The sequence below is a fragment of the Pelodiscus sinensis genome, chromosome 2, assembly GCF_049634645.1.
Source record: "Pelodiscus sinensis isolate JC-2024 chromosome 2, ASM4963464v1, whole genome shotgun sequence".
Taxonomy (NCBI): Eukaryota; Metazoa; Chordata; order Testudines; family Trionychidae; genus Pelodiscus; species Pelodiscus sinensis.
Window position 1 is genome coordinate 70434355 of NC_134712.1, and position 25282 is coordinate 70459636.

The 25282-nt window shown below is 43.3% G+C and overlaps 1 protein-coding gene and 1 non-coding gene across 4 annotated transcripts in view; one reads left to right on the forward strand and one right to left on the reverse strand.

The window, feature by feature from the left end:
- Positions 1 to 1150: 1150 nt before the first annotated feature.
- The window catches only part of MAPRE2 (microtubule associated protein RP/EB family member 2), a 151952-nt gene continuing 127820 nt past the window's right edge, over positions 1151 to 25282 (reverse strand). For all 3 annotated transcript variants that reach the window (XM_075920733.1, XM_075920732.1, XM_006115378.4), the window contains 3 exons: positions 22188 to 22327; positions 15378 to 15536; positions 1151 to 4327 (listed from right to left, as the gene is read on the reverse strand). In XM_075920733.1, coding sequence (XP_075776848.1) covers positions 4256 to 4327; positions 15378 to 15536; positions 22188 to 22327 — 371 coding nt within the window. In that variant the 3' untranslated portion in view covers positions 1151 to 4255. The remainder of the gene's footprint in view (positions 4328 to 15377; positions 15537 to 22187; positions 22328 to 25282) is intronic.
- Positions 22721 to 22841, forward strand: LOC112544526 (U5 spliceosomal RNA). The gene has a single exon (XR_003087864.1). It is a non-coding gene; the product is annotated as a U5 spliceosomal RNA (small nuclear RNA).

Sequence of the window (25282 nt, forward strand, 5' to 3'; positions counted from 1 at the left end):
TAGAAATGACTTAATTTGGCATACTACATTTTAGTACCTTGAAACAGTTCATTAACTTATATGTCAAAACTGGAAATGTCACAATCTGTCCTCATTTCTACTATCTTGATTTTTTAAAAATGTATAGAAGAGGTTTTCTTGTACTATTTAATGTGCAAGCTCTAGTCTAGAACATATGCAAGTTATGTCCATTTAAATAAAATTACTGTGTCATCACAAGCTACAGTAAGGCAAATTGAAGTATGAATGCAGATGGTATACTGTACTCCGTACACTACTAGAGAATACCTTGGAAAATAATTATGATTTCACAAAAGAGAATAAAGAACGGTATGTTCACAGCAGAGCAGCAGGAACACTGACTGACTTTTCACAAGGTCTGCTAAGGACTATGGAGAAGATGAACTGGACACCATGCATGTAAATAGTATATCTTTGCAACACATGGTTAGTTTCTCCGTCATTTTCAAATCAAAGTTATCTAATAAGTGAAATGTACATTTGTTATGAAGTGGGATGTTGGACATCAGAACAACTTTGCATACTCGTTCTGAGGAAGGGCATTTACGGTAATCATCTTCTGTGACAATGAACTCAAATCTGCTAGAACTGAGTGGGGATACAAGGTTTCTGCCCACCCCTTTCTGGCCTTTGCTGATCTTCCCCATAAAATTTTAAGAACAATTGAAGTACACACTAAAAATGCTGAATAGTCTGAAGCTTTGTAGAAACACTAAAGCAAACCTCTAGGGGGAGATCAAGAGCAATTTAGAATAGATCCTCCTTGCCTCTATGACAACGGGAAATATTCCCTGCCCTCCAGTGCTATTCCCTAAGGCTTAGCAGCAAATACCTAAACACACTTTCCCACAGTACACGCAGTCAGATCCATAGGGTTAGCTTTAATGCATTCTCTCAGCTATTTCACCGCACAGAGCAAGCATTTCAGATCCAAATTTAAATCTCTTAGAAGTTGCACTTAAGATGGCTTCCCTACCATTAGGCCACTACAGCAAAGGTCTATTTGCAATTTCCCTGTAGATCTTAACTACAATGTTCCCCCTCTTTACCTCTTAGTTTACTTTTGCTGTATCTACATTCAAACTAAATTACAGCTGGAAGAGATTTAGTACTCAAACTGGAAAGAGAGTTTGCCAAAAGAATAATCTGCATTTTTTTTATTTTCACTTATCTCATCTTGAGATTTGTAGAAGAATGATACAATTGTTGGGGTCCTGAAAAGAGGTTTCTACATACATTATGAACCACATTTCCTTTTAAAGCATTTGGCTTTTTTTCCTTGCTCGCATTTGCAATTAATAATGAAACAGTTTAATATATAAATAGAAAACTACCACTTTAAACTGTTTTGAATAGTCTCTAGAGCTACACAGATTTTAACATAATTTTTTATTAAATATGTAAAAAGATAAACGCAAGTCAAGTTATTCACATATTCAGAGACAAAAAAAAATCTACTCTATCATGCGACAATTTATGTAAAATGACCAATACATCTGAATAAGACTTTTTGCATCTAGTATGTCATGACTTATCTATTTATAATTAACAATACATATGTTTACATTCCTTTCCGTTTACATTTAATATATAACCAAAGCTTTATGGTGTGCTATTTAGTAAAAGTAATTACAAATGCATATTAAAACCATAACGGAATAATGGTGTTACTCACCTGGATGGGAGGACAACTTATCCCCTTCCAGAGTATCACTCCTCACCACAGTAGAGGCTCTCTGGCTTGAGAAGGGAACTACCATTCCTGTGCCCTACATCAATCACTTCCTGCCTTATACAAAGCAGTGAAAGATTATACTCCTCGGACCAATTACAAGACAGAATAGGAAGAAAGGTCAGGGTGGCTTTTTTAAACTTCTGTTTAAAAGGGAGTAGGGCAGAATGACCTTGTCTAGCATCACCTTGCACGCAGAACAATCTAATCATTTTGCAGCCTTGGAAAAGCATGTTTTAAGGAAGCAACTCTCCATTGTTTGCTTACCTATAACTGTAAGGATGACAACTGCATTAGTGATCACAATCTGGTGCTGATGCCTGTAACAGGGTAGGGTCTGATCATGAATTTCTTGAACTAGCAGAACTTCTACAGATGCTTATGAAAGTTTGGAAACAAAATTAAAAACTGGGCCATCCATGCTACCTTTTTAGACAGCAAATATCCTGGATTGTCTGTCTATGCTAGGTCATGGTAATATTTTTTTTATCCTTACAAAAAAACCTTCACTTTTACATTTTCTAAGTTTTAGGATTTTAATTTAAACCAAGCAAATTAATTAAGCTAAAAAAAAAGTAAAGGAAGTGCTAGATTGCAGGGTACAGCACTTTCACTACCTATTATTGGGTAGGATGTGAGGGGGTTGGAGGTCAATGCTGGGATCAGGACCAGAAAGCTCTTTCAATCCACAGAGACTGGATACTATGCTGTTGAGCCGAGGGAGCAATTGAGGAAATGGAAACACCTGTTCTAATATTTAAAGTATTTTATATACTGGCTGTGGTATGAAACTCAGTGGGAGTGATCACTCACATTTAACTAAATTAGAGTCACTTTGCTACAAAAGATTTGAGAACTGAAGGTTTTTTAAATTAATAGCCTTCTGTTTCAGTATAAATTCAGTACCGGATCTTAATCAGTAAAGCAACTCCATAAAGATTTTAAAAGATACACCATTTAGGTGGTTTTATTGAGCTTTTCAGTGATGATGACCTCGGATGAAACTTTTCCTTGTGCTTGCCAAATCAAATAATTAAAGTAATAAATCTAGAATTAGGAAATCAAATGACAGAAGCCAGGAACACCAAGTGTAAAAGAAAGGCAATACAGATTCAGAAAGACAAAAATGTGCAATTTCAAGATTTAAAAATAAAGAATGCTATATATCTGCCTATAAAATACCATAATTTAGAACAGTATAACAAGGACCCTAATTAAGAAGAAAGAAGCTTGGCACAGAAGTCTCTAAAGTCTGGTTCTGCACTGGGCCAACCTGTGAGTAGTAAGGTCAGTTGATGTTCTTGTTTCATGTGGGTGATCCCCTGCTAATGTGTTCTTTACCTCCAGCAGGACTTCTGGCTGGCTCACTAAACATGCAAACTGGCCGAAGAACCAACAGGGAAAATACACCTTCAATCAGTATTCAAATCATTTCATATTTAAAAAGAGAATTTCACAAGAGTTTCAGGACTGGTTCTACAGCTGGTTTGCTGCAAATCAACCTTGGTCATGCCTAGGCCCAGTAAGGAAATCTTCATCTTCCATACCTGTATGTCCGAGGGGAGAGTAGGAAAGAGGAATGGCTGACCCACCTGATACTCATTTGGAAGGGGGTGGGGGGAGAAAAGAGAAGGAGGCAGAATACAAGGCATTCTGCAGATGCAATTGCAGGAGAGAGGGAATTGTTGTTTCCTGAATCAGGTCTGAGCTGCAGGCAGACAGAATTTCTAATATACAGGCCCTTCAAAAGAAAGAAGCTCGGAAAGCTTCTGTGGAAAAGTCAGGAAATTGAGAGGAGTTTCAAACAGTTAAGTATCTTCTAAAAGAAAACCTATTGTGCAGCTTTCTTACATGCTTTGGTGTAAAACACTTAGGGGGTTTTAAATCTTTATTAGAGAAACTTTTTCTTTGACCGTCTGTTTTGTGAAGATAAAGTAGGAAAGATGTGAGTCACATAAGCCTTTTCCCTCTACAAACACACACATCATTATAGCTTGAGTATCACTTCTGATTTATCTTTTTGTTCCAATTTTTTGACCAAATTTATGCCCCAAGGCAGATATATTTGAAAATACCAAAGCACCACCAAGTGACAAACACATCTCGTGGTACAGGACTTCTTGCCACAAGAGATGCCAATATAAACATTTTAGAACAAATTACAAATGCATCATACTTAAGACAAAAAGAAAAAATAAATATATATATTTTTTAAAAAGCAGAACAAATCTCAAGCAGCCAAGTGGTGAAGTTGCAGTGATGGAACCGTAGGTGAGGTAAGTCCTACCACCTCTCAGGTAGAAACACTGAAAGAAGACTTCTGCAAATGCATCTTGGCAAAATATAGGTACAGAATGCAGTGGCTTGCTGGCACTCACTATGATACATAAATGTTAATGGCAGACTGGGAGTGACTGATTTCGAGTTTGAGGCCACACACGTTCCTTTCTCCAGAAAAAAAGTCCCCACACAGAATGAAAATTGTCACAGATGTTGGACGGGTCAGTATTCTTCCTGCTGCTGGGGCTGTTCATGAACTGGCTCCTCGCTTTCATGCTCATCTGTGTGGCTCTCCTGCATGTTTAAGGGGGGGAAAAACAGAGACTTTAACAGAACAAAACAATTTGATATATTACCATAGCACTTAGCGTAATCTATGGTTTGGCTCCTAATTTTTGTTCAAGAGTGAAGACAATTAGCCATAATTTCAAGCCTACCAACAAAATAAATCTGTGTTGAACAGTCCCAAATCTCCTTTATTCTCTATATCCAGATTTTGCAAGTACATTCCTTTGCAACTAAGGGGTTAAAATTTGAAGGTTTCCAGTGCAAAAGAGACACGTTCAGTGGAATAAATGTTGCATACTAGGCAACATGACTCATTACAGTTTTATGGAAAAATAAGTTTCAGAGCACTTTGGGATAGCATTTCTGTTTTACTTAAAGACTTTTTAAAACTGGGATAAGACCATATTTACTACAATCTGCTGTGGTGGCCGGTGGAACGTGACTGTGCTAAACAAGTTAAAACTACACAAACAGTCCTAGGGAATAATACAAACAAACCCAAATATATTTATGCAAGGTAGAAAACTGTTTTCCATTTCTCAAGTATCATTTGACCTGTAGCTACTAGGGAGCATAGGCTGCAGCTAATAGCTGGAAAAAAAACCCACCGATCCATCATGGAATTACATTATAAGTACGACTGTCAAACAATTTTTTTAAATTGTAATTCATCACAAGATTAAAAGTAATTATGATTAATTGCAGTTTTAATCACACTGTTAAAACAATAAAAGAATACCAATTTAAATTTACAGGCAGTCCCTGAGTTACGCGGATCCGACGTAAGTCGGATCCGCAGTTACAAACGGGGTTTGCTACCCGTCTCCCTGGTCTGCTGGAGACCAGCAGACCAGGGAGACTGGGAGTAAAGCCGCGGAGCATGCGGGCAGCAGGACAGCCGCGAAGCGTCTGGGCTGACCCACTGCCCCCGTGCTCCGCGGCTTTGCTCTGGACGCCTGTGGTACAGCAGCTGGGGCGCTGCCGGTTGGTCCCGTAGCGCCGCTCTGGGCGCTACTGGACCAACCCGGCAGCACCCCAGCTGCTCTGCCCCAGGCGTCCTGATTCAGCCACTGCTGGTCAGTTTCAGCAGTGGCTGAATCAGGACGCCTGGGGCAGAGCAGCTTGGGTGCTGCTGGGTTGGTCCAGTAGCGCCGAGGAGCGGTGCTACTGGAGCAACCCAGCAGCACCCAAGCTGCTCTGCCCCAGGCGTCCCCAAGTCAGCTGCTGCTGAAACTGACCAGCACTGACTACAGGAAGCCCGAGGCAGAGTTGCTCTGCCCTGGGCTTCCTGGAATCAGCCGCTGATCAGTTTCAGCAGCAGCTGACTTGGGGACGCCTGGGGTTCTTAAGTTGAATCTGTATGTAAGAACTGGCGTCCAGATTCAGCCTGTTGAAACTGATCAGCGGCTGATTCCAGGAAGCCCGGGGCAGAGCAACTCTGCCTCTGGCTTCCTGTAGTCAGCGGCTGGTCAGTTTCAGCAGCGGCTGAATCTGGATGCCAGTTTCGACTTACATACAGATTCAACTTAAGAACAAACCTACAGTCCCTATCTTGTACGTAACCCGGGGACTGCCTGTATAAATAAATATTTTTGAATTTCCCTCCTAAATTTTAAATGTATTTATTTCAATTACACAGGAAGTGTACAATTGCACACTATTATTTTAGTGCAAATATTTGCACTGTAAAAAATAAAAAGAAATAGCATTTTTAAATTAATTCACTGAAATAAAAATAGTCTAGTAAATATCTCTAAAATGCAATTTTCAAATGTTGATTTGTTTGTTTTTGATCGCAGTTATATTAAAAAATGTAAACTTTAGACTCAACAATGCATGAAGGGCACAGGAACATTTAGCATATCTGGCACTTAAATATCTTGCAATGCAGACTATAAAGTGCCATCCTAATGCCTGTTACTTTCAAGCAACATTGTAAATAAAGCTGCTTGCTTATCTCCTGTAAATGTAATCAAACTTGTTTGTCTTAGCAGCTGGCTGAACAAGAAGTAGGGCTGAGTGGACTTGTATGAGTTGAACTGAAAATACTATTTCTTTTGTTTATTTTTCTTCACAGTGCAGATACAAATATTAAGTATGCACTGTACATGTTGAATTCTGCATTATCACTGAAATCAATATACTTGAAAATATAGAAAAATATACAAAACTGTCTTAATCAGTTAATCCCATTGACTACATGCACTCCGCCCCCTTGCTGCCTCTGTATCAGAGGCAGCAAGGGGGCAAGGAAAACAGAGGAAGGCTGCCACGGAACAGCCTCTGTCTGGCTCCCCTGTGGACCGGATTCCCCGACACCTAGACGAGTGCCAAAAGCCCCTGGGTTTTATGTTCCCCACCTCTATTCTAGAGAATAAGGGATGCAGAATATGTTTTTTTAGATTTGGTGCCCCAGTGAAAATGCTGAACTGGTTTCCAAGAGTAGGAAAATTCCATATTAAACAATCACCCATCACTTGGGATGTTAGCAATTAACTGAATAGTTGTGTAACCGCACAAAATATGATTGGTTACATGACCATTTGATAGTACCTGGGAGTGGAGCCAGCATGCTTCCAGACCGACTCCCGGGGAACCCCTTGCCACCCTGTGCTGTTGCCTCTATCAAAAACCTGCTGCCTCTGACATAGGGGTAGCACCAGCACTTGTCTGTGGAGAGGTGGGTGAGGGTCCGTCCAAGTTCACTGAAGACAGACTGTGCCAGCATCCCATGAAGCAGCCTCTGTCCACAGCTAGCTTGGACCTACCGCAGGCAGAGGCTGCTCAGCAGCAGCCTCTCCTACCCACATGATTGGCTCCCACCTGCTCCCCCCTTCCCCTGCACTGCTGCCTGTGATAGAGGGGAGTGGCTTGCATGAGTGGATATGTGCAGGGAGTTGGTTTGAAAGATGGTTTCTCGTGTATACTGGCCTCCACATGCTCCCTTCAATCTCTGTGCTGCTGCCTCTGTAGGAGGGGGGTGAGTCAGGTGGCTCCATGGATCCAGTGCTCATGGGGAGCTGACTTTTAAGCCAGCTCTCTATGGCACTGACTCCTGCTCTCCTCCCCATCTGATACAGAAGCAGCAAGGGGAAGGGGAGTGTGTGTCGTCGATAAGATTAACCAATAAGCCCAGGCTTATTAGTTAATTGTGGTCTTGAGTATACATTGACATCCCTATAGTAAGCTAAAGGCAAAGCCATTTTCAGGCAGATATTAGGTGTCAATCAGAAGAATTGTGACAACCTTTTGGGACCCCTAGGAAGAAGTGTCTTCACTACATATATTATTGGTATTTCAGGCCAAAATGGCTTTTAAGATTAAAATTAAACACCCCATTGTCACAGATGTAATTTTAAGGGTTCAAGACTCTCAAAACTTTAGGACCACATTAAGTAAACCTGGGCTGTGAGACCAGCATTATACAATAACACAGGAACCTGAACCTTCTCTACCTATTTACAGTTACACTTGCGCAATGATCCTTCTCAGACGGGAAGTTAAACAAAATAAAAACAGAATGATACACAGAAGTGAAAATATCAGCATTGATTCTCCTGATCTTGAATGGTACAGTGACTTCCCGGGAGTGTATTTGTCAGCTAAGATCTACAATTGCTAGGGTGGATTAAAATAATTTAAAAAAAAAGTTCTCTTCCTTATTTAATTTGGATTTTATTGAAATTAAGTACAGGCTTTTTTTTAAACATACTATATTAAATTAGAAATTAAGAACTTATGTTGAGGCCAAAGCTTATTAGAATCTTAAAATTACTTAAACATTAAAATCTTAAGGGATACAGGTTTACTGCCAAATTCTAAAGACTGCCAAAACCACAAAACTGGTAGAAGTCACAGGCAAAGAAGCTGGAACCTGTATTTGTTCAACAGTTTTTGAAAGCGATAACCTTTTCTGCAAATAATTTTCTTCTTTACATTTTATTCAACTAGTGCTGTCCAATTACAAGTGTATTTCAAGTTAAGAAAGCATCAGAGAGTTGAAAAAGCAGGAACGCTTGTTTTACTCTCTACCAGTGTACAAACAAAAAGCTAAATGAGAGGATGAGATCTTTAAGTTCTAAAATCTTGAAAATGATGATGACGACCAGAAACCATTCATTAGTTCAATTTACTAACTACACACAATACTGGTTATAAATTAATTAGTTTTAAAATGTAAAATGTGGCTTGTTAAACTTTTCTCTTATATATCTAGCAGATTTAAAGCAATTTTATGTAATGAATAAACTGCCAGTTTTGTATATTTTAAATTGTATTTTAATTGCCATCCAAATACAATAGTGGTTCCCAAACTCTGGGGCATGCCCCCTTAACATTTGGGGATTGCAGGACAAAGATGCTCTGCCTCTAGCCCAGATCTATTCTAAACACAGCTCTACCCTGCCCTATGCTCTGGCCTCAGCTGCAGCTCCACTCTACCCCCAGCCTAGCTCTGCCTTCATTCCCTCTTTACTCCCAGGCCAGCTCTGTGAGCACTAGCTCCTCCCCCATCTCCAGTCCTGCCCAGAGCTCTGCCTTCTGTTGAAGGATCCTTGGCTGTGCTGTAATGGAAAAGGAGCATGAACAGTTTCTATTGATAGTAAGATGGGGTGTGACAGGAAAAGTCTGGGTACTACAGAAAGAGAGCTTAGCACAAATCACAACCAAAAAATTGATATAATTGCTTTTAAAAAGTGGATCGATATCCTCTTGACTCACAAAAATAAACACCAGATGTAATGTAAGCACTATATTTAGTCACAAAATCAACACGTTTTAATGATTACCAAACAATGAGCTTAATTTCGGGGGGGGGGGGGGAAGGGTGTTGGTTTGTTTGGTTTTCTGATTTAAAATAGATTAAAATCAGTGATGTCATCCTGACTTGCAGATTTTATAAAAAGCACCAGTCAGAAAATATATGCATAATACTATACATTTCCTGAAGTTGCTCTGCAATTTGGGCACGTTTTTCAGTTTACACTGTATATACCTATATAAATGAAGTGGGAAACTCAGACTTTCACTATGCACGAGCACTTTGGGACTGTATAGTCTATTTGAACAGTTACAGCACCATTAAAAAGTAAACTAATAGCATTTACTTCTGGCTTGTATCCTATGACTGCATCATCTCAGGCTTCCTTTAATAGAGATGCTACCTTTCAGCTGTGAATAACCTCTTCAATCTGACTCACACAGCAAGCCATCTAACTGCTCAGGTGTCACTACAGCTAGCTATTATGAAGCCAGACTGCTTCAGAAGCATCTCTTTCAACAAAGGTTTCTCTCAGAGATTGGAGAGCAATACAGTGCTAAAAAGTACTAAGTTCAGATAAACTGCTTGAAAACCTGAGCTGAGTACCTGACAGGCATAGATAGATACTAGAACTAAACAAGCCTTCAGCTTCCATTGAATTGCTGCAAGAGACTAGACCAGACTGTTTAGGAGAGAGAAAAGCAGCAGCATTTTTTTGGCTCCATCCAGAATTGCATAGCTAAGGAAATCATAGCTAGTTAGATATGAAACCTTTCACCATTGGATCACAAGACTCAATTCCCTCAGTTCAAAAGTGACCAAAAGCTGCAAGGCTAACAAGACTATCAAATGTTTTACTTGCTATCTGAAATCTCAATTACGTTTTCAAAAGATCCATTTCACAAGCAATACATTTATTAAAACAAACAAAAAAAAAAGTATCTGTTTTCCTCAAATGCTCCTGAGACTTCTGAAATTTTTAGTCTTTCCTCTTAGTACTGTCCCTCTTCACTTCTCTTTATACCCAGCCTTGCTCAGATATCTAGCAAATAAAAATCACTTATTGGTAATGTTATTCAGTATTTCTCTGGCTGATCTGTTTGCATTCTATTCATATCTTTATATCTGTTACTGAGTAAAAATTCATATAAACAAGTATTTAACAAGCAGAAAAGAACTCAACTCATCCAAATTGGTGCCTATATTGTCAATCTCAGCAAAGGAAGTCCACTGACTGAATAAGCATAGGAGCTGCTTTATTTGTGCCCTAAAATTGTTGTCTCCAATTCAGTATAGAGGCAACACAGAGAAGCTGATAAAGCCACTGACCACGACTTCCAGCAACCTCCATGACTTCTTCCGTGGCCAGTATGGCTCATCTAAGGGCCATCCAAGCAGTTGCCCCTGGGACTGCCACACCTTCTGCTACTGGAGTGGTTTCACAGCCATCTGCTCGGGCAGCCCCAGAGCCAGCCATGCTGACTGCTGCTTGTGTGGCCCGAGGGACCAACTGAGCAGCAGAAGCGCAGCTGGCTGCAGAGACGGTCTGAGCAGCGATCTCAAGGATAGCAGGAGCCGCTACAACTCAGTAACTCCCAGCAGTGGTCCTGGGAATTGCCCAAGCAGCAGTAAGTGTAGCAGATCCCAGAGATGGTTTGGGCAGTGATCCTGGAAGTAGGGTTACCAGGTAACCCCCCCCACCCCAAAATACCAGACACACTTGATTGTGGGCAGGGGGCGGGGCTGGCCTGGCCAGGAGGAAGGGGGTTGAGAGGTGGGGCTGGCCGGGAGGAAGGGGGGGAGGGGGCGGGGAAGCAGAGCTGGCGGGGGAGAGGAGGGGGCAGCCACTGGCCGCAGCCGGAGTCCAACAGGCCACGCCCCTGGCAGGCACGCCCTCTAATTGCTACTAGAAGCCGGGCGGGGGCAGAGGGAATAGCTGGGAACCACTCCCCCCGCCTGGCTTCTGCACGCAACCAGAGGCTCCCAACTGGGAGGCAGGGCCGCGATTGGCGCTGAGAGCCTCTGGTTGTGTGCAGAAACCTGGCAGGGGGAGTGGCTGGGAGTCCCAGCCACTGCCCCGCCCGGCTTTTGCACTCAACCACAGGACTCCCAGCACCAATCGCGGCCCCACCTCCCAGTCTCTCCCCCGCCCCGGCCAGACTTCCGTCCGGCACCCAGTCGGAAATTCAGAAAATACTGGACATTGCACATGTCCGTTATTTTCTGAATTTTTCTACCGGACAGAGGGCACAAACACTGGACTGTCTGGTAGAAAATCAGATACCTGACAACCCTACCTGGGAGTGGTGGGAGCAGCTGCAGCTTGGTGGCCCCCCGGGTCCCCAGCCACCCAGACCAGCAGCTCCCTCACAGGGCCTGGCCTCCCAGCTCAAGAACAGTTACTCCCCCAAGGTCTCCCATCTAATATTTAGTCAATGGTATTTAAAGCACAAGTCAGAGACAGATCGCAGGGCCATGATTTTTGTTTATTGCCTGTGACCTGTCCATATCTCATTAAAAAATACCCATAACTGTATCATAACCTTAATTTAAAAAGAGATGAAACAATAGGATTCTATAAAAATGTAGAAGTGTTATATAGACATTTCTGTACCAATAGAGAACATCTATATAAAACTTTTTAAAAATTCTGTAATGAATTCACTTTAGGGGCAGCTGATCAGAGAGGTGAGCTTTGGTCTCTAGTGCTGTTAATCCAGAACTTTTCACAAGCATTACGTTTATTTTAAACTAAAGAGCTTTTAAAAAACATAATGCACACCTGTCAAATTATGGCTAAAATGAACCAGATATGAGTGTTATCAAAAGTTATTGGAAATATGAAATGAAAACAAATTTAAGTCAATGATATTTCAAGCATGAGGCCTTTGCCAGGAATAATTTGTACTATGTGTTCCAACTATAGCTTTTTCCCCTGAGGAGAGCCCCATGATCCTTGATTTCTAAGTGCACCCCGAACACTAAGTTTATCCTTTTGCTTCACTGACAGGGTCTCCTTCCCCTCCCCCCCCCCCAATTCCACCTCTCTCATTAAGAGTGATGGGAAAGTTTGGGACTTTCTGGACAAGAGGCTAAACCAAAGCGGGATTTATCAAGAGCTCATTTAGCAACAAATCAGAAATGTTGGAGATGCTTGTAGCTTTGGGAGTTGGGGCTATTTTTCATTTGAGGCTCAGGAAATCCTAACTGTTGTTACTGAGGGATTAGTCTATAAAATGCTTAGCAATAAAAAGAAAATTCAACTTGGAGCTGAAGAACAGATTCCCCACACAGGCAGAAAACCAAACTCAAAGGTAAGCCAAGGAAAAAGAAAAATGTTGCAAAAGAATCAACAGGCAAAATATGCTATCCTCTCCACTGCCAGCAACAGAACACCTTTGGCTCTAAGTGCTAGTATTCTGATGTCTTGCCTCAGGAAATAACACGGAGCACCTAGGAGGTAAGGAGGAAAAAGACACCCAGTAAAATAAGGGGTTTTATTTTCCCATTGCAGAATATGAATAATTCACTGGAAATGATTTGAATACAGATGTGGGTGATTAGGGCTGTAATTGTAAGATGAAACCCAAAGACTCTGCTTGATCACAGGCTTCAGGTGAGAATGCACTGTATATAATAAACTAATTGCGGCATAGGAACATTTATGACATTTCTAGTGGGGAGAGGGGAGGAATAAAAAGAAACCCAGATAAAAGGTCTGAAGTAAGCTGTATTTTGTGATGTGTTTTACCAATGATGAAAGCTAAAGAAAAGGGAATCAACAAACATTCTTTAAGTCACTTAGCAATTTGAGCCAATGAACACATGTGATAGGGACACGGGTAGAAGAGATTCCTCTGGCTTCCCTTTACAAGCAAATCACGGTTCTTGAATCCAGATGTTTCTTTTGACCATACATTCATATGCAGTTCTTGTGACTTTGCTCATGTATCTGGCCAAGGTCCTTTCCCCCCCCCCCCATGTTTGCTCCTATCAGTATTGAAAGATTAGTTTGTTCCCTAAGGAAATCTACAAAAATCCCTCACAACTTCCAGTCAGTCTTAGCTGTCTCTGATACTATTCTGAAAAGTACACAAGGTAAAATATTCTAGCCTTGCTTTCAATGATACTATAATCTTATCTCAACACTACAAACTACTATTGAAGTTATTACCTTTTAATAGGTGTTAAATAGCAGTGTCTATAATATCATAGTACTAGTGAGAGCTATGTTGATGCCAATACATTCCAGAACCAAAGCTATGGTCTATTGCAGCGGTCCCCAACGCAGTGCCCGCAGGTGCCATGGCGCCCGCCGGGGCATTTATGTGCGCCCACCTAGTGACCAGGGTCGGCCTGAGCCACTCTTGTGCCCCGGCGCATGTGCGGGCCCTACCCCGGGCATGTGACGCACGTGCGGCCCCCGCCCCCGCCTGGCCTGGCAGCCCCAAAAGGTTGGGGACCACTGGTCTACTGGAAACTGAAAGGCACTGTGTGTGGTGTCAATCTTCAGAATAGCGTGCACAAAGATTAAGCTAACAAGAATGGGAAAAGTTCCAACAAAATTCTCATGGAGTATCCTTTGTCAGGCTGCTTCTTCCTTCTCTATTAAATGTCTACAGTGCTATGATACAAGTGAGACTTTGCTTTATCTTCCAGATAAAATAGTTCTGAAATATTGGTAGATTGAAAAAGGCAGACAATTATTGGATTCTGTGCACTGAAAAAATTCAGTCTTTAGCAACAGGATAAAAATGCTAAATAAAAAAGAAAATAGGCTCCTTGTATTAGAATTGATCCTACAGTGTGCATTTCCATAATCATTTTTACATGGCCTTAACCAATTGAGTATTTTTAGATATTTAGGCACCTTTATATTTCAGCATATTTAATATAGTGCAACGGGCCGTCACTGGCCCGGGGGCTAGACGGCCGTAGCCACCACCCGCGGGGGGCCGACGGCTGGTCCCAAGCCCCCCGGCGTCACCCCGACGCAAGCCGGAGGAACCGGCAGGACCGCGCGCTGCTGCCACGCCTGCGCCGGCAGAGGAGTATTGACCCCTCCCCCGAGGCCCCGACCGGCGGGGGCGGGGTGGAGGGGAGGGAACGCCTGGCGAGGGCAAACGCTGGCACGCCGCCGGAAGGGGAGGGGCCCCAGGCAGCGGCTGGCGCGGCGGGCCAGTTTAAAAGGGCTCGCCACCAGTATGGCAGGGGGCAGCCTCCTCGCCGCGGCCTCTGGGACAGTCGTCACCACTGGTGGTCAGTCAGCCTCTCCTCCTCCGCTGGACCAGGAGGGGACAGATGAGCTGAGAGCGGGCTCGGCCCAGGGAGCTCTCCCCAGAGTCTTCACCCATATGCCCGAGGATTCGGACTGCTGAACCAGGGTAGGTCCTGGGGCTCGGGGCAGCAACCCCAAGACACGCAGGAAAGGAGGAAGGAGCCCGGGGCAGGGCACTTTTGGCGACCGTGGGTGGACGGGTTATGGAGGGAGTGACCCCCCGTCCAACGTGTTGGGGCGCTAGCAAGCCCTGACGCTTAGGGTCCCGGGCTGGGACCCGGAGAGAGGGTGGGACCGGGTTCCCCTCCCTCTGCAAGAGGAGGGTCCAGCTCCTAACAGCCACACCTAAAGTGAAAGCGCGAATTGGAACCCCGTACTAGGGAGGATTTAGACTGGGGGCGCCGGCCCCACCCCGTAGGGATGGGTGATTATTTCAGGGTTCGCTGACCCCCCCCTTTCCAGCCGGGAGGGAATGATCGCACCCAAGGGCCCGGGCCCCATAGTGGGGACCCAGGGTACAACAAGGGGCCGAAGGAGGACGAGAGGGTCCGCAGGCCCCCCGTCTCGGGCTGAGAGGGGGTGATTGCACCCCTCACCCCTCACAATAGTCTTGAAAAACAAATTGCATAAAGCACAGGATTACAACGAAATGTCTGCGTAATTGAAGCAGCAGACACAAAGCAAAGCCAGGAACATGAATATATGAAAATCCCTCAAAATGCTTATGATGTCTCCCTTCTGTTTCAGATTAATGTCGTCAAAATCAGAACATATAAAATGTACTCTGATATGCTAAAAAACTACCAGTCCCTTAAGCACATTTACCAATAGCAAAAAATGATTGGTTTTAGATGCAAACTGTTTGTTTAAACTGACATTTGTTAAAAAGAGTAGGTTGCAATAGTCTATGCTGATCAACCTAGAAAACTTCACCTAATATGCTGATAATCATTTTTCAAAGGAAATTAAGTCTGTTTTATTTAAAAAGTGTACTAGAACAAATAATATCTTGCACTTACATGTTCTTCTGAAGCATAAAGAACTTCCATTAGCCTTTGGACAAGATCATTATTTTCTTGTCCATGTTCTTGGCAGAGAAGTTCAATCTCCCTTAATTTTCCAAAGTAGAAATCCCTTTCCTTCTCCACACCTTCAAGTGCAAGTTTTAATGAATGTACCTATAAATAAAAAACATATATGTTAAAACGACATGAGAACAGCACATGCTCTCTCTGAGAAAGAGTGAGGCTTTGTCTACAGTACAGAACAGTGCATACAACAATATAAGCTTAATAAACACACTTTAAGTTTAAAGGATTGTAAAAAGTATATTTAGTAGTTGTTCAAGGTGCCAGACTATCTGAATACAGAAATCCTCGTTTACAGAACAACATGGGTAAAACAGTGTAGATTTCCTCATAATACCTATCTCTGTACCTCAACCTCAACTCTGAAGGGGTCATTTCTGCAGAATGTTTCAGTGCTGCAACGCATAGCAATAGTAAGCTATAATGACAGTGGCTCAGGATCTAGGACTTTAAAACTTGCCTCCCACTGAGGTTGCGCTAAGTGGCGCAGCTTAGCACTTGTGATGACAATTCATCATGACTGCATTTCTACTTTGTCTGAATTAGTGTACATTTGTCATAAGCATGGTTTATCCTAAATATTGTCATCGGAAATAAAGCTAGTCTTCTATCAATCGTGCTTTGGCAGAACAACAATTAGATGACCTAATATGTCTTTTTTAAACATCTGAGTGCAAGTACCATATGTAGCTGCTTATAGCTTTCTTTGCTTAACAGGTATGGTAGTGTTATTTCAGAATTCTCTTATGCTGGCGTAAAACGCAGCAGTAGTTCTGAAATACCAGCTTTGAGATGGTTGATCAAGGTGCTCCACTTGCTCGAGCAGGGGCAGGCAAAATCCAGCCTGCAGGCTGGATATGTTCCATCATACCTTCAGATCTGACCGCCACAATCTGGGTGGCCAATGTCCCATGGCTCAGCATGGTGCTAGGGCAGGCTCTCTCCCTGCTATGCCTCATGTGCCACTCAAAGCGACTCGCTGCTGGGACAAGCGTGTGCATCTCCATGTCATGCACCCCACGGGGGACAGAGATCTGCATGCTGCCTCCATCCCCAGCACAATTCTAGCAGCTCCCATGGGCGGGAAACCAGTGACTAGGCCATGCTTGTTGCACTGACAGTACATGGAGCCCTTTCTCCAAGGTTTGTGCTGTCCTGGGACACACATGGCCCCAAGCAGCTAGCCACTCTGAATGGCACATGGGGCTGTGGCAGGCAGGGAGCCTGCTGGATATCCTGCTGGGCTGCAGGCCAGGAGCTGCCTTGGGTAAGCACTTTTCAGCCAAAGCCTACACCCTGGCACCCCATTTCCTCCAAATCCCTGCCCCAGGTCACAATACAAACCCTCTGCACCCCTCTGTACTCCTCACTGGTCACAACTCCCCCACAGATCCTGCACCTCCTTCTTGCACCCCAATCCTCTACCCTAAAGTTTCATTCTGTGCCCAACCTCCATCCCATACCCCACACTTCCTCCATTAAAATCAAAGAAGAGCGTAGTCCTTGACAACTTACCATATTGTTGGAGTGGCTCCCATCATCTGCTCAAGTTTCAAAATACCTCTCAACTCACACCTGCACATGAGAATCTAGTTCCAAGATACAGTTTGTTACTCTGTCTCACCACTCTCCCTGTTGCACTCATTTGCTAATCACTGACTGATGGTTTATCCTGACTGTATAAAAAGAACAGGTACTAGAACAGAGCTTGCAAAAGAAAGAAAAAGTACTGTAACTTCATGTGAACAAAAAAAACTAATAAATACCTTGGTTGATGTATACTTAACCCATGCTACTGCTCCATTGGTTTTATTGGATATTACAGGCAGACCCCGGGTTACGTCAATCCGACTTAAGTCGGACCCCTAGTTACGAACGGGGGAGGGGCGCAGCTAGTGCGGGGTGCCTCCCCCAGTCGCTGCCTCTGGCGGCGCGGGGGGCGCTTCCCCCCAGCAGACCAGGGAGACGCAGAGCTAGTGCCTTCCTCTCCCCCCCCCAGCAGACCAGGGAGACGCGGAGCGGCTTTTCTCGCTGCGGAGAACGCAGGCGGCGGGACCAGCAGACCAGGCTTTTCTTGCCACGGAGGACGTGGGCGGCGGGACCACCGAGACGCACCGTGGTCCCGCCACCCGCATCCTCCGTGGCGAGAAAAGCCGCTCCGCGTCTCCCTGGTCTGCTAGTGCACCCCCCCCCCCAGCAGACCAGGCTTTTCTCGCCGACGCCTGGGGTAGAGCAGCTGGGGGGCTGCTGGGTTGGTCCCACAGCGCCGAGGTACGGCGCTACTGGACCAACCGAGCAGCACCCCAGCTGCCAGCTGCTCTGCCCCAGGTGTCCCCAAGTCAGCCGCTGCTGAAACTGACCAGCGACTGACTACAGGAAGCCTGAGGCAAAGATGCTCTGCCCCAGGCTTCCTGGAATCAGCCGCTGGTCAGTTTCAGCAGTGGCTGACTAGGGGACACCTTGGGTAGAGCTGCCGGGTTGGTCCCGGGTAGAGCAGCTGCCGGGTTGGTCCCGCCGCGCCAAGGGTCAGTGCTACCATACCAACCCAGCAGCACTCTAGCTGCTCTGCCCCAGGCGTGTCCGATTCAGCCACTGCTGGTCAGTTTCAATAGCGGCTGAATCTGGACGTCTGGGACAGAGCAGCTGGGGCGCTGCTGGGTTGGTCCCCATAGCACCGCACTTTCGCGCTGCGTGGACCAACCTGGCAGCACCCCAGCTGCTCTACCCCAGGTGTCCCCACGTCAGCTGCTGCTGAAACTGATCAGCGGCTGATTCCAGGAAGCCCGGGGCAAAGCAGCTCTGCCTCAGGCTTCCTGTAGTCAGCGCTGGTCAGTTTCAGCAGCGGCTGAATCGGGGACACCTGGGGTACAATATGTACCAGTTCCGACTTACATACAAATTCAACTTAAGAACAAACCTACAATCCCTATCTTGTATGTAACTCGGGGACTGCCTGTAATGGAAGACAACAGCAGAACAGCTCAAGGACAGGTGAGGGCCATGAAGGGTAGCACTGCCAAATGCACCGATATCACCGATCATATCCAATTTAAGATAAAGATAACATCAAAATTGGGGTGGGAAACCCTAGGCGTGAACGTGAATGTGGTCCTCAGCTTGCCTGTATCTGGCCCTCGAAGCTCAGGGCTCCCCCCAGCATTGGGGAGCCTGTGCTGGTGCTTCAGTCCCCGTTCCATTACCTCCCCCCCCATGGGTCTGGCGTGTGAGGGGAATGTAGAGAAGGTCTTTCTCCTTCTCAGTTGGGGACCACCTCTGAGGGTTTTTTTGTTTGTTTGTTTGTTTATTTTGGAGGGGGGCCTTCACTTGTGTTCAGCCCCCAACTGATTTTTATGCTTCAGGGGCCTCCAACCCCAAAAAGGTTCCCCATTCTTGCTCTAAGTCAGTGGTTCTCTACCTCTACTACACCCCTTTCAGAAGTCTGATTTGTCTTGCATAAATTCATGTTTAACCTTACTTAAGAATTACTTGCTTCCAAAATCAGACAAAAGAGACAAAAAAAGTGTCATGCTATTACTGAAAAACTGCTTATTTTCTGATTTTTACCATATAATTAAAATATATTCATTGGTATGTAAATACTGTACTTATAGCTCAGTGTATAGTATATAGGAGCGGTGCAAATAATTGTATGAAGTTTTAGTTTGTACTGACTTTGCTAGTGCTTTTCTAGATTGCCTGTTGTAAAAACTAGTTAAATATTTTTTTAGTTGAGTTGATGTATCCCCCGGGATACCTCTGTGTATCCTAGGGATAACAGAATAGTCAACTAACCGCATGAATTCTTAGCGGTTAATCAACTATTCTAAAGGTCCCATGGGCAGGGCCAGCAGCCAGTGCAATCTAGCCCCACTCCCGGAGAGCCCCCTGCCACAGAGGCAGCAGCATGGGGTGCCAGGCAGGAGCAGGTCCATGAGGAGAGCCAGTTTAAAAAACAGTTCCCCTCATGGATCAGCTGCCTATCATCCCACACTGCTGCCTCTGATACAAAGGCAGCAGCCCCTGACTGCAGGGGGTCTGAGCTCCCCATGGACAGAGGCTGTTATTAGGGGGAGGAAAGGGATGGCGCAGGCTGCTGCAAAGCAGCCTCTGACTGTGGCAGCCTGGGTTGGCTACGGATAGAGGCTGCTCCAGCAGCAGCCCCTGTCCACAGGAAGCTTGGAACCCTGAGGACAGGAACTGCTGCTGGACCAGCCTCTACCATGGCCAGCTCAGGCTGCCAGAGACAGAGGCTGCTTCCTGGCAGCCTCCCCCCTCCCTCCACGCTTCTGCCTTTGATAGAGGCAGCAGTGTTTGGCGGGTAGGGCAGCAAGATGGCAACACAGATCTAGTAATGGGGGGGGGGGGTGAGAGAAAGAGAACGGGCTTTTAAAGTGGCCCCCCCCCCAGCATTGGCTCCTGCCTGCCCCCTTTCCTGCCTCTGAGAGGCAGCAAGGTGGGGAGAAATGTGAGTAGTTGAGAAGATTAACTGATAACCCTAGGGCTTATCACTTAATCATCTACTTGACTACTCATTCACATCCCTAGCATACCTCTGATTGAGAACCAATGCTCAAAGTCAACAAATTTTCAGATTCAAGTTCTCTCTACAAAGAAAATAAGCCAAATTAACATTTTATGACATTTTCCTTAACCTGATAACACGTCACTTACTAGAAAGTTAGTGGCGTACCAAGATGTTTCCTTTTGATAGCCCTCTGTACTGTAACACAAACCAGTTTATTTCCTCAACTAGTTAATATCCCCAAACAACAGAGTTGAATCAATGGCTCTACAGCCTAGCAAGTTTTGTTCATTTCATGCTGTTATGGTTAGCTATACCTTTGACCCCTTCTCTGGCTTTCATTCAGATATCAGGCATCATTCAAGAACTCTTCTCAGTGTGGAATCTCACCATTCTTCTGTTCTTTAGAGCAGGTATCAAGCAAAAGCATCCTTTGTTCCAACTGATTTCTCAGCTCATCTACTCAACAGTGCCTAAACACTCAGCATTTATATGTACGGAGACTAAATCACAATCATGTAAGGCAGGGTATAACAAGTGAATTTCTGTGCTTCATTTTCCTAGACAGCAGTGCCCCTTTGTAATACACAATTCATTCAGCAATGGTCTAATGGCTTTTATTTCTATGGGATTTTCTACTGATGTGACTAATCAATAGTCTGAACATTTATAAGAGTGCTCAACCAAAATACCTTCACTGTCCTGAATCGTCATGCTGTAAATCAACAGCCAAGATGTTTAGTATACAACAACCTGGAAAATTTTCAGACACACTTCCTGTTTAATTTTTTCTGGCAACCTGAAATTGTCATGAAAACTTAGAAAGCTAGTTATTCATTAAATAAAGCTATAGTGGAAAAAACAATAAGTGGCTGAAGAGCCTCAAAAAGTTGAGATTTTCTAATTTTGCCAATATACATAAGGTAACAAGGCAATAGTTTACAATCTTTTTGACTGGCAACCCGTAAAAAGGTGGAAAAAATTGTCCCATGACATGCCAATTCCCCAAATATTTGGGGATACAACGGACTGTGGTATTCCAGGCATGGAATGATTTTCTGGCCATTTTGTTGCTTGTGAACCAACAAAATGATGAGACGGGGATGTCTGTCGGTGAAAGACTTGTTGGGTGTGGGAGGCTGTTACTATAGTTTATGGAAGCTTCTCCTTGCCTCTTCTAGACATGCAGCACTGAGACTATGGGTAGTATGAAGCTGGCTCCACAACCTTTAGGTGAGATTTCTCTGACTTATAGCTGAGCACTATGCATGCACGGTGCACTACAGGTGGAATGTCTCTAAGCCAGCACCCTCTGGTTCGGCAACATCTGTGTTCTGGCATAATTTCAGTTAGCTGGATGTCCACTTATTTCCCCACAGTCCCATAAAGCTTATTTACAGCCACCAGTCCTGGCTCTCAGTGTTCTATGCTGTTATTTAGCTCCAATTTACCCCAAAATGTCTTTTAAGAGCCCAGTAAGCAGTTGAAGTGTTGGTAATGCTTCTAGATAATACTGACCTCCCATTGTTCAGCAAATTCTCTGATTTGGCACTGATCAGGTCCTGAGGGTGCCAGACTAGAGTGGTCCAGCCTATAGGCCCCTTAAGCTTAATAGTCACTACAGAAAAAAGTGACCTCTTTAAAAAGAAAGATTTAATGCAAACTTGTCAACTTCTCAATAACTACTGCATGCTCCACTTAAATCATCATCAAACCCTTCAGTGCAAGTCATTTGTATAAAGCCTTCAGGATTCTTACACATTTTTACTTGTTAAAAAGGTGTCCATGGTAGATATAGCAGCAACTTAAACATAATAAATATGAAAATGTAAGTTTCTAAATGCAGCCCAAGGTTTTAAAGGTGTTAAGCATCCACCAGTTCCCACTGAAGTACTCTGGGCACTTTTAAAGGTAGGCCTCCTTAGGCTCCTGAACGTCCACTTCAATGCCCAACTTTAGGCACCTATAACCATCTACTAGAGGAGCATTTTTTTAATGACATCACTTTTTTGTTCTTAGCTGAGCTACTCCATTTATTAGATCCTTCACCAGTGTGAAGTGACTATAATCCAGATTGAAATTGTAAATTCATTTTTCAGTTCAGAATTTTACCATGTCTCAGTTTTACTATCAGTATAGAGTAATCTTTGGTTTCATGAATTTTCATTATTTTTCCTAGTGCTTCTGGATAACTCATTTTCTGGTTGAAGCAAAATTACCTGTTCACTGAGTTGTATGACTTGTGTTTCCAAATCTTTATCTGATTTGGATGCTGAGCTGCTTGGCGTGGCTTTTTTTGCTGACGATGGACGAGAAGGTGTGGACCCTGGTTTAGAAGCCGGACTGGATTTAGCAGCACCTGAACGCATGAGAATAAGCTATTATCAGAACTCTCTTAAATATTAGATTCAAGTATTTATGTGCAGTATAAATATTGTATTCCAAATAATGCAGAACTTTTACTCCTTCCAGATACACAAATTAAACACCATTTTGTGTATGACCATTAGTGCTATTATTTCCCCACTTGTAAGTAGAAAGATGCTTCCTTTGCAAAATCTTGCACTAAAGGGAAGTCAATACCATAAACTGAAAATAACATTTTTGTTAACAGGACAAAACAGCTTACTGATATGCAAAGAAAGGTGAATAAATAACATTCTTTTAATTACTACTACTACTACACCACCACCGTTTTACAAGTTAAACTGCAATAAATATTTAGCTTAATGTTCAATATTTAATGCTTAATATTCTCTGGTTTCTCTTCAATTCGTATAAATCTTTCGCCTTTTACTAAAGATTTCTTTATTTTAAAAAGTTATTGGAGAAAGGCAAATTATTTTATTTGTAAGTTTACCTGCTTTTAAGCTTTAAAACCAATTCCATTACTTGTACAATCACATAGAAATTCAGCAGATGCAAACAGAATTAAATCCATCAGTGAGCACTTTTTTGTTGCAATGTCTAAAAGATCATGTTTCTGATCAGCTTAGGACTTTTTTTTATATATCATGTGAAAAGCAAAGCTGATGTTCCCAAATGTACAGCAATACTTTGCCAGCAGAAAACAGTACTCATACCAAGTAGGTATTCTACTTTTACAAGGCTCAAGTATACTCAAAGGCTTAAATACAGGCACAGGAAAATGTATAAACAAGGACCAGGGCTATCTTTATACGCACCCTAGGGCTGAAAACTGATGCAACATTGGTGCCCCTCCTTTCTCCTCTTTAGGGTTTGAGAGATTACTAAAGCCCCAGCAGGGCTCTGAGCTTACCATTTGTGGAAGGAGATGTCCAAGCTTCATGTACTGTAATTAGCAACATTGATTCCCAAAGCACAGGAGATCCCACTCCAATATTCTTCAGAAGAGACCACTCATTTTATGGCCTCTACTTGGCCTGCCATCTGAAACTGCCACTTAGACCACAGACTTCTAATTCCAGTTCCAGCCCTCCTTTACATGCACGATTAATTTTGGTGGAACTACGTCAACATGATTGCCAGAAACAACTTAGAATTAAAAAAGCATAGAAGTGAACTCCCTAGACCTCTGCCAACCTGAATTATATTTAGGGCCTGAAGAGAAAAAAATAGGCTTGATTAGATCGCCTATTTTCCTATAAGGAATGAAGTAAAGAGTAAAAACTGAAAGCACTCAATCCGTAAATAAGCTTTGCTGTATCAAGATTCTCCACTGCCCTCCCTCCCACCTCGTCCCCACAAGGAGTCCTCAGGCTTCTCTGGCAAGAAGCTCAAAAGCTGATGGGGGGGAGGGGGGGGGGACGGGACTGCAAAGAAGGTGATTCAGTTAAGTTTGTCAGGTTCTTGTGATTTAGTCAGACTGCACTGACTACTTTACTAAGATCAATTACTTTATATTCTCTAATGACAGTTCTGCGAGTATAAACAATTACACAGTTGATCTGTTTTTAGTGGATGCCACCACACTTTCATATTTATTACAAATAAAATTGATACATCAGAAAGGTACCTTGCCAACTGAAAGTAAAAACTCCAATCTGACCAAAACATGGGAACTTCCAATATGAAGTCCTTACCAGTTATGCATGGACCATGCCACACCTTGATAACAGAATTCACTATATGGGGTTGGTAAAGATGAAATTACACTGTTCTCATGCCTAAAATTACTTATTCTTTCGAAAGAGCACTTAGTACTGACAGATGTCAATCCAACTCTTTTCTTGAGTAATAACATTTAGTTCACAAGGTTAACGTGAACTAATATTCACTGATGGTGCCCTACAGCTCTCAAACAGAGCAGTAAGTCATTTTTGGAAAGTACTCTGACAATTGAGTAAGATTTTTAAGTTGCCATTTTTTCTCCTTTGTCAGACCAGCAGATCTTGATGTATAATCTTCACTAATACTTTCCTCAAGGGCCTGGTCAATATTTTAAACACAAATGGAAATCACAATTCATTAAAATAAATCAGCATCCTATTCTGACACTTAAGCGATCCATGCATCCCATATGACAATAAGCTTTATTTTTCATACCACCACCATATATTTTACATAGGTAGAACACGGATGCTTTCATCAGGGTTTCTAACTCTTACTTTCATAAGAATCAGAATAATAATCCTCCCAGACACATGGGGAAGATTTTTAAGGGAACAAGGATGCATATTTTAACAACAAGTGCAAGAGCAGCCTGTTTTTCCTTTCCATCTTGTTTCCACATAGAGTTCAGCAAAACCTTTTTGAAGATCAAGGTGTTAAAACATAAGGAATGGACATTTAAAGGAAACAAGCCCTATTGGGGAGATGATATTCCAAGCCAGAGAGTAGAATAGAAATTAATCTCACTGTAAGGAGACTAACTAGGTACGAACTCATTCTTCCTGTCTCAGTACTGAGGGCGACTGCAGACAATACAGCCAGATGGGACCAGCCACCGGTCTGAGCTGGTTATGTACACTGAGATTGACCAGACTACAGCAAAGCTGCTAGTAAAGGCAACCTTAATGGAACCTGGATCACTACCTCTGTGTCAGTCTTCAAATGCACATACTGAGTGTATTTCACACTGAAAAGATTACACAAGGGAAAAAACCCTCTTTATTTTACTTAGAAAGATTAGACCCTTTGCATAAAATTGGCTACCTTATTAACATGCACTGCTTCATCAAATTTGGTGCAGTGACTCATACACACTTAAAAACACGGAGAAAAAGCAGCAGAAAAGAAAGGTGAAGTTTCTAAGTTGTGAAAACAAGTTCAATGTGAATCCTTGCAGACTAGTCAGAGGACAGAATGTGAAGATGCCTCATTGGAGACAAAG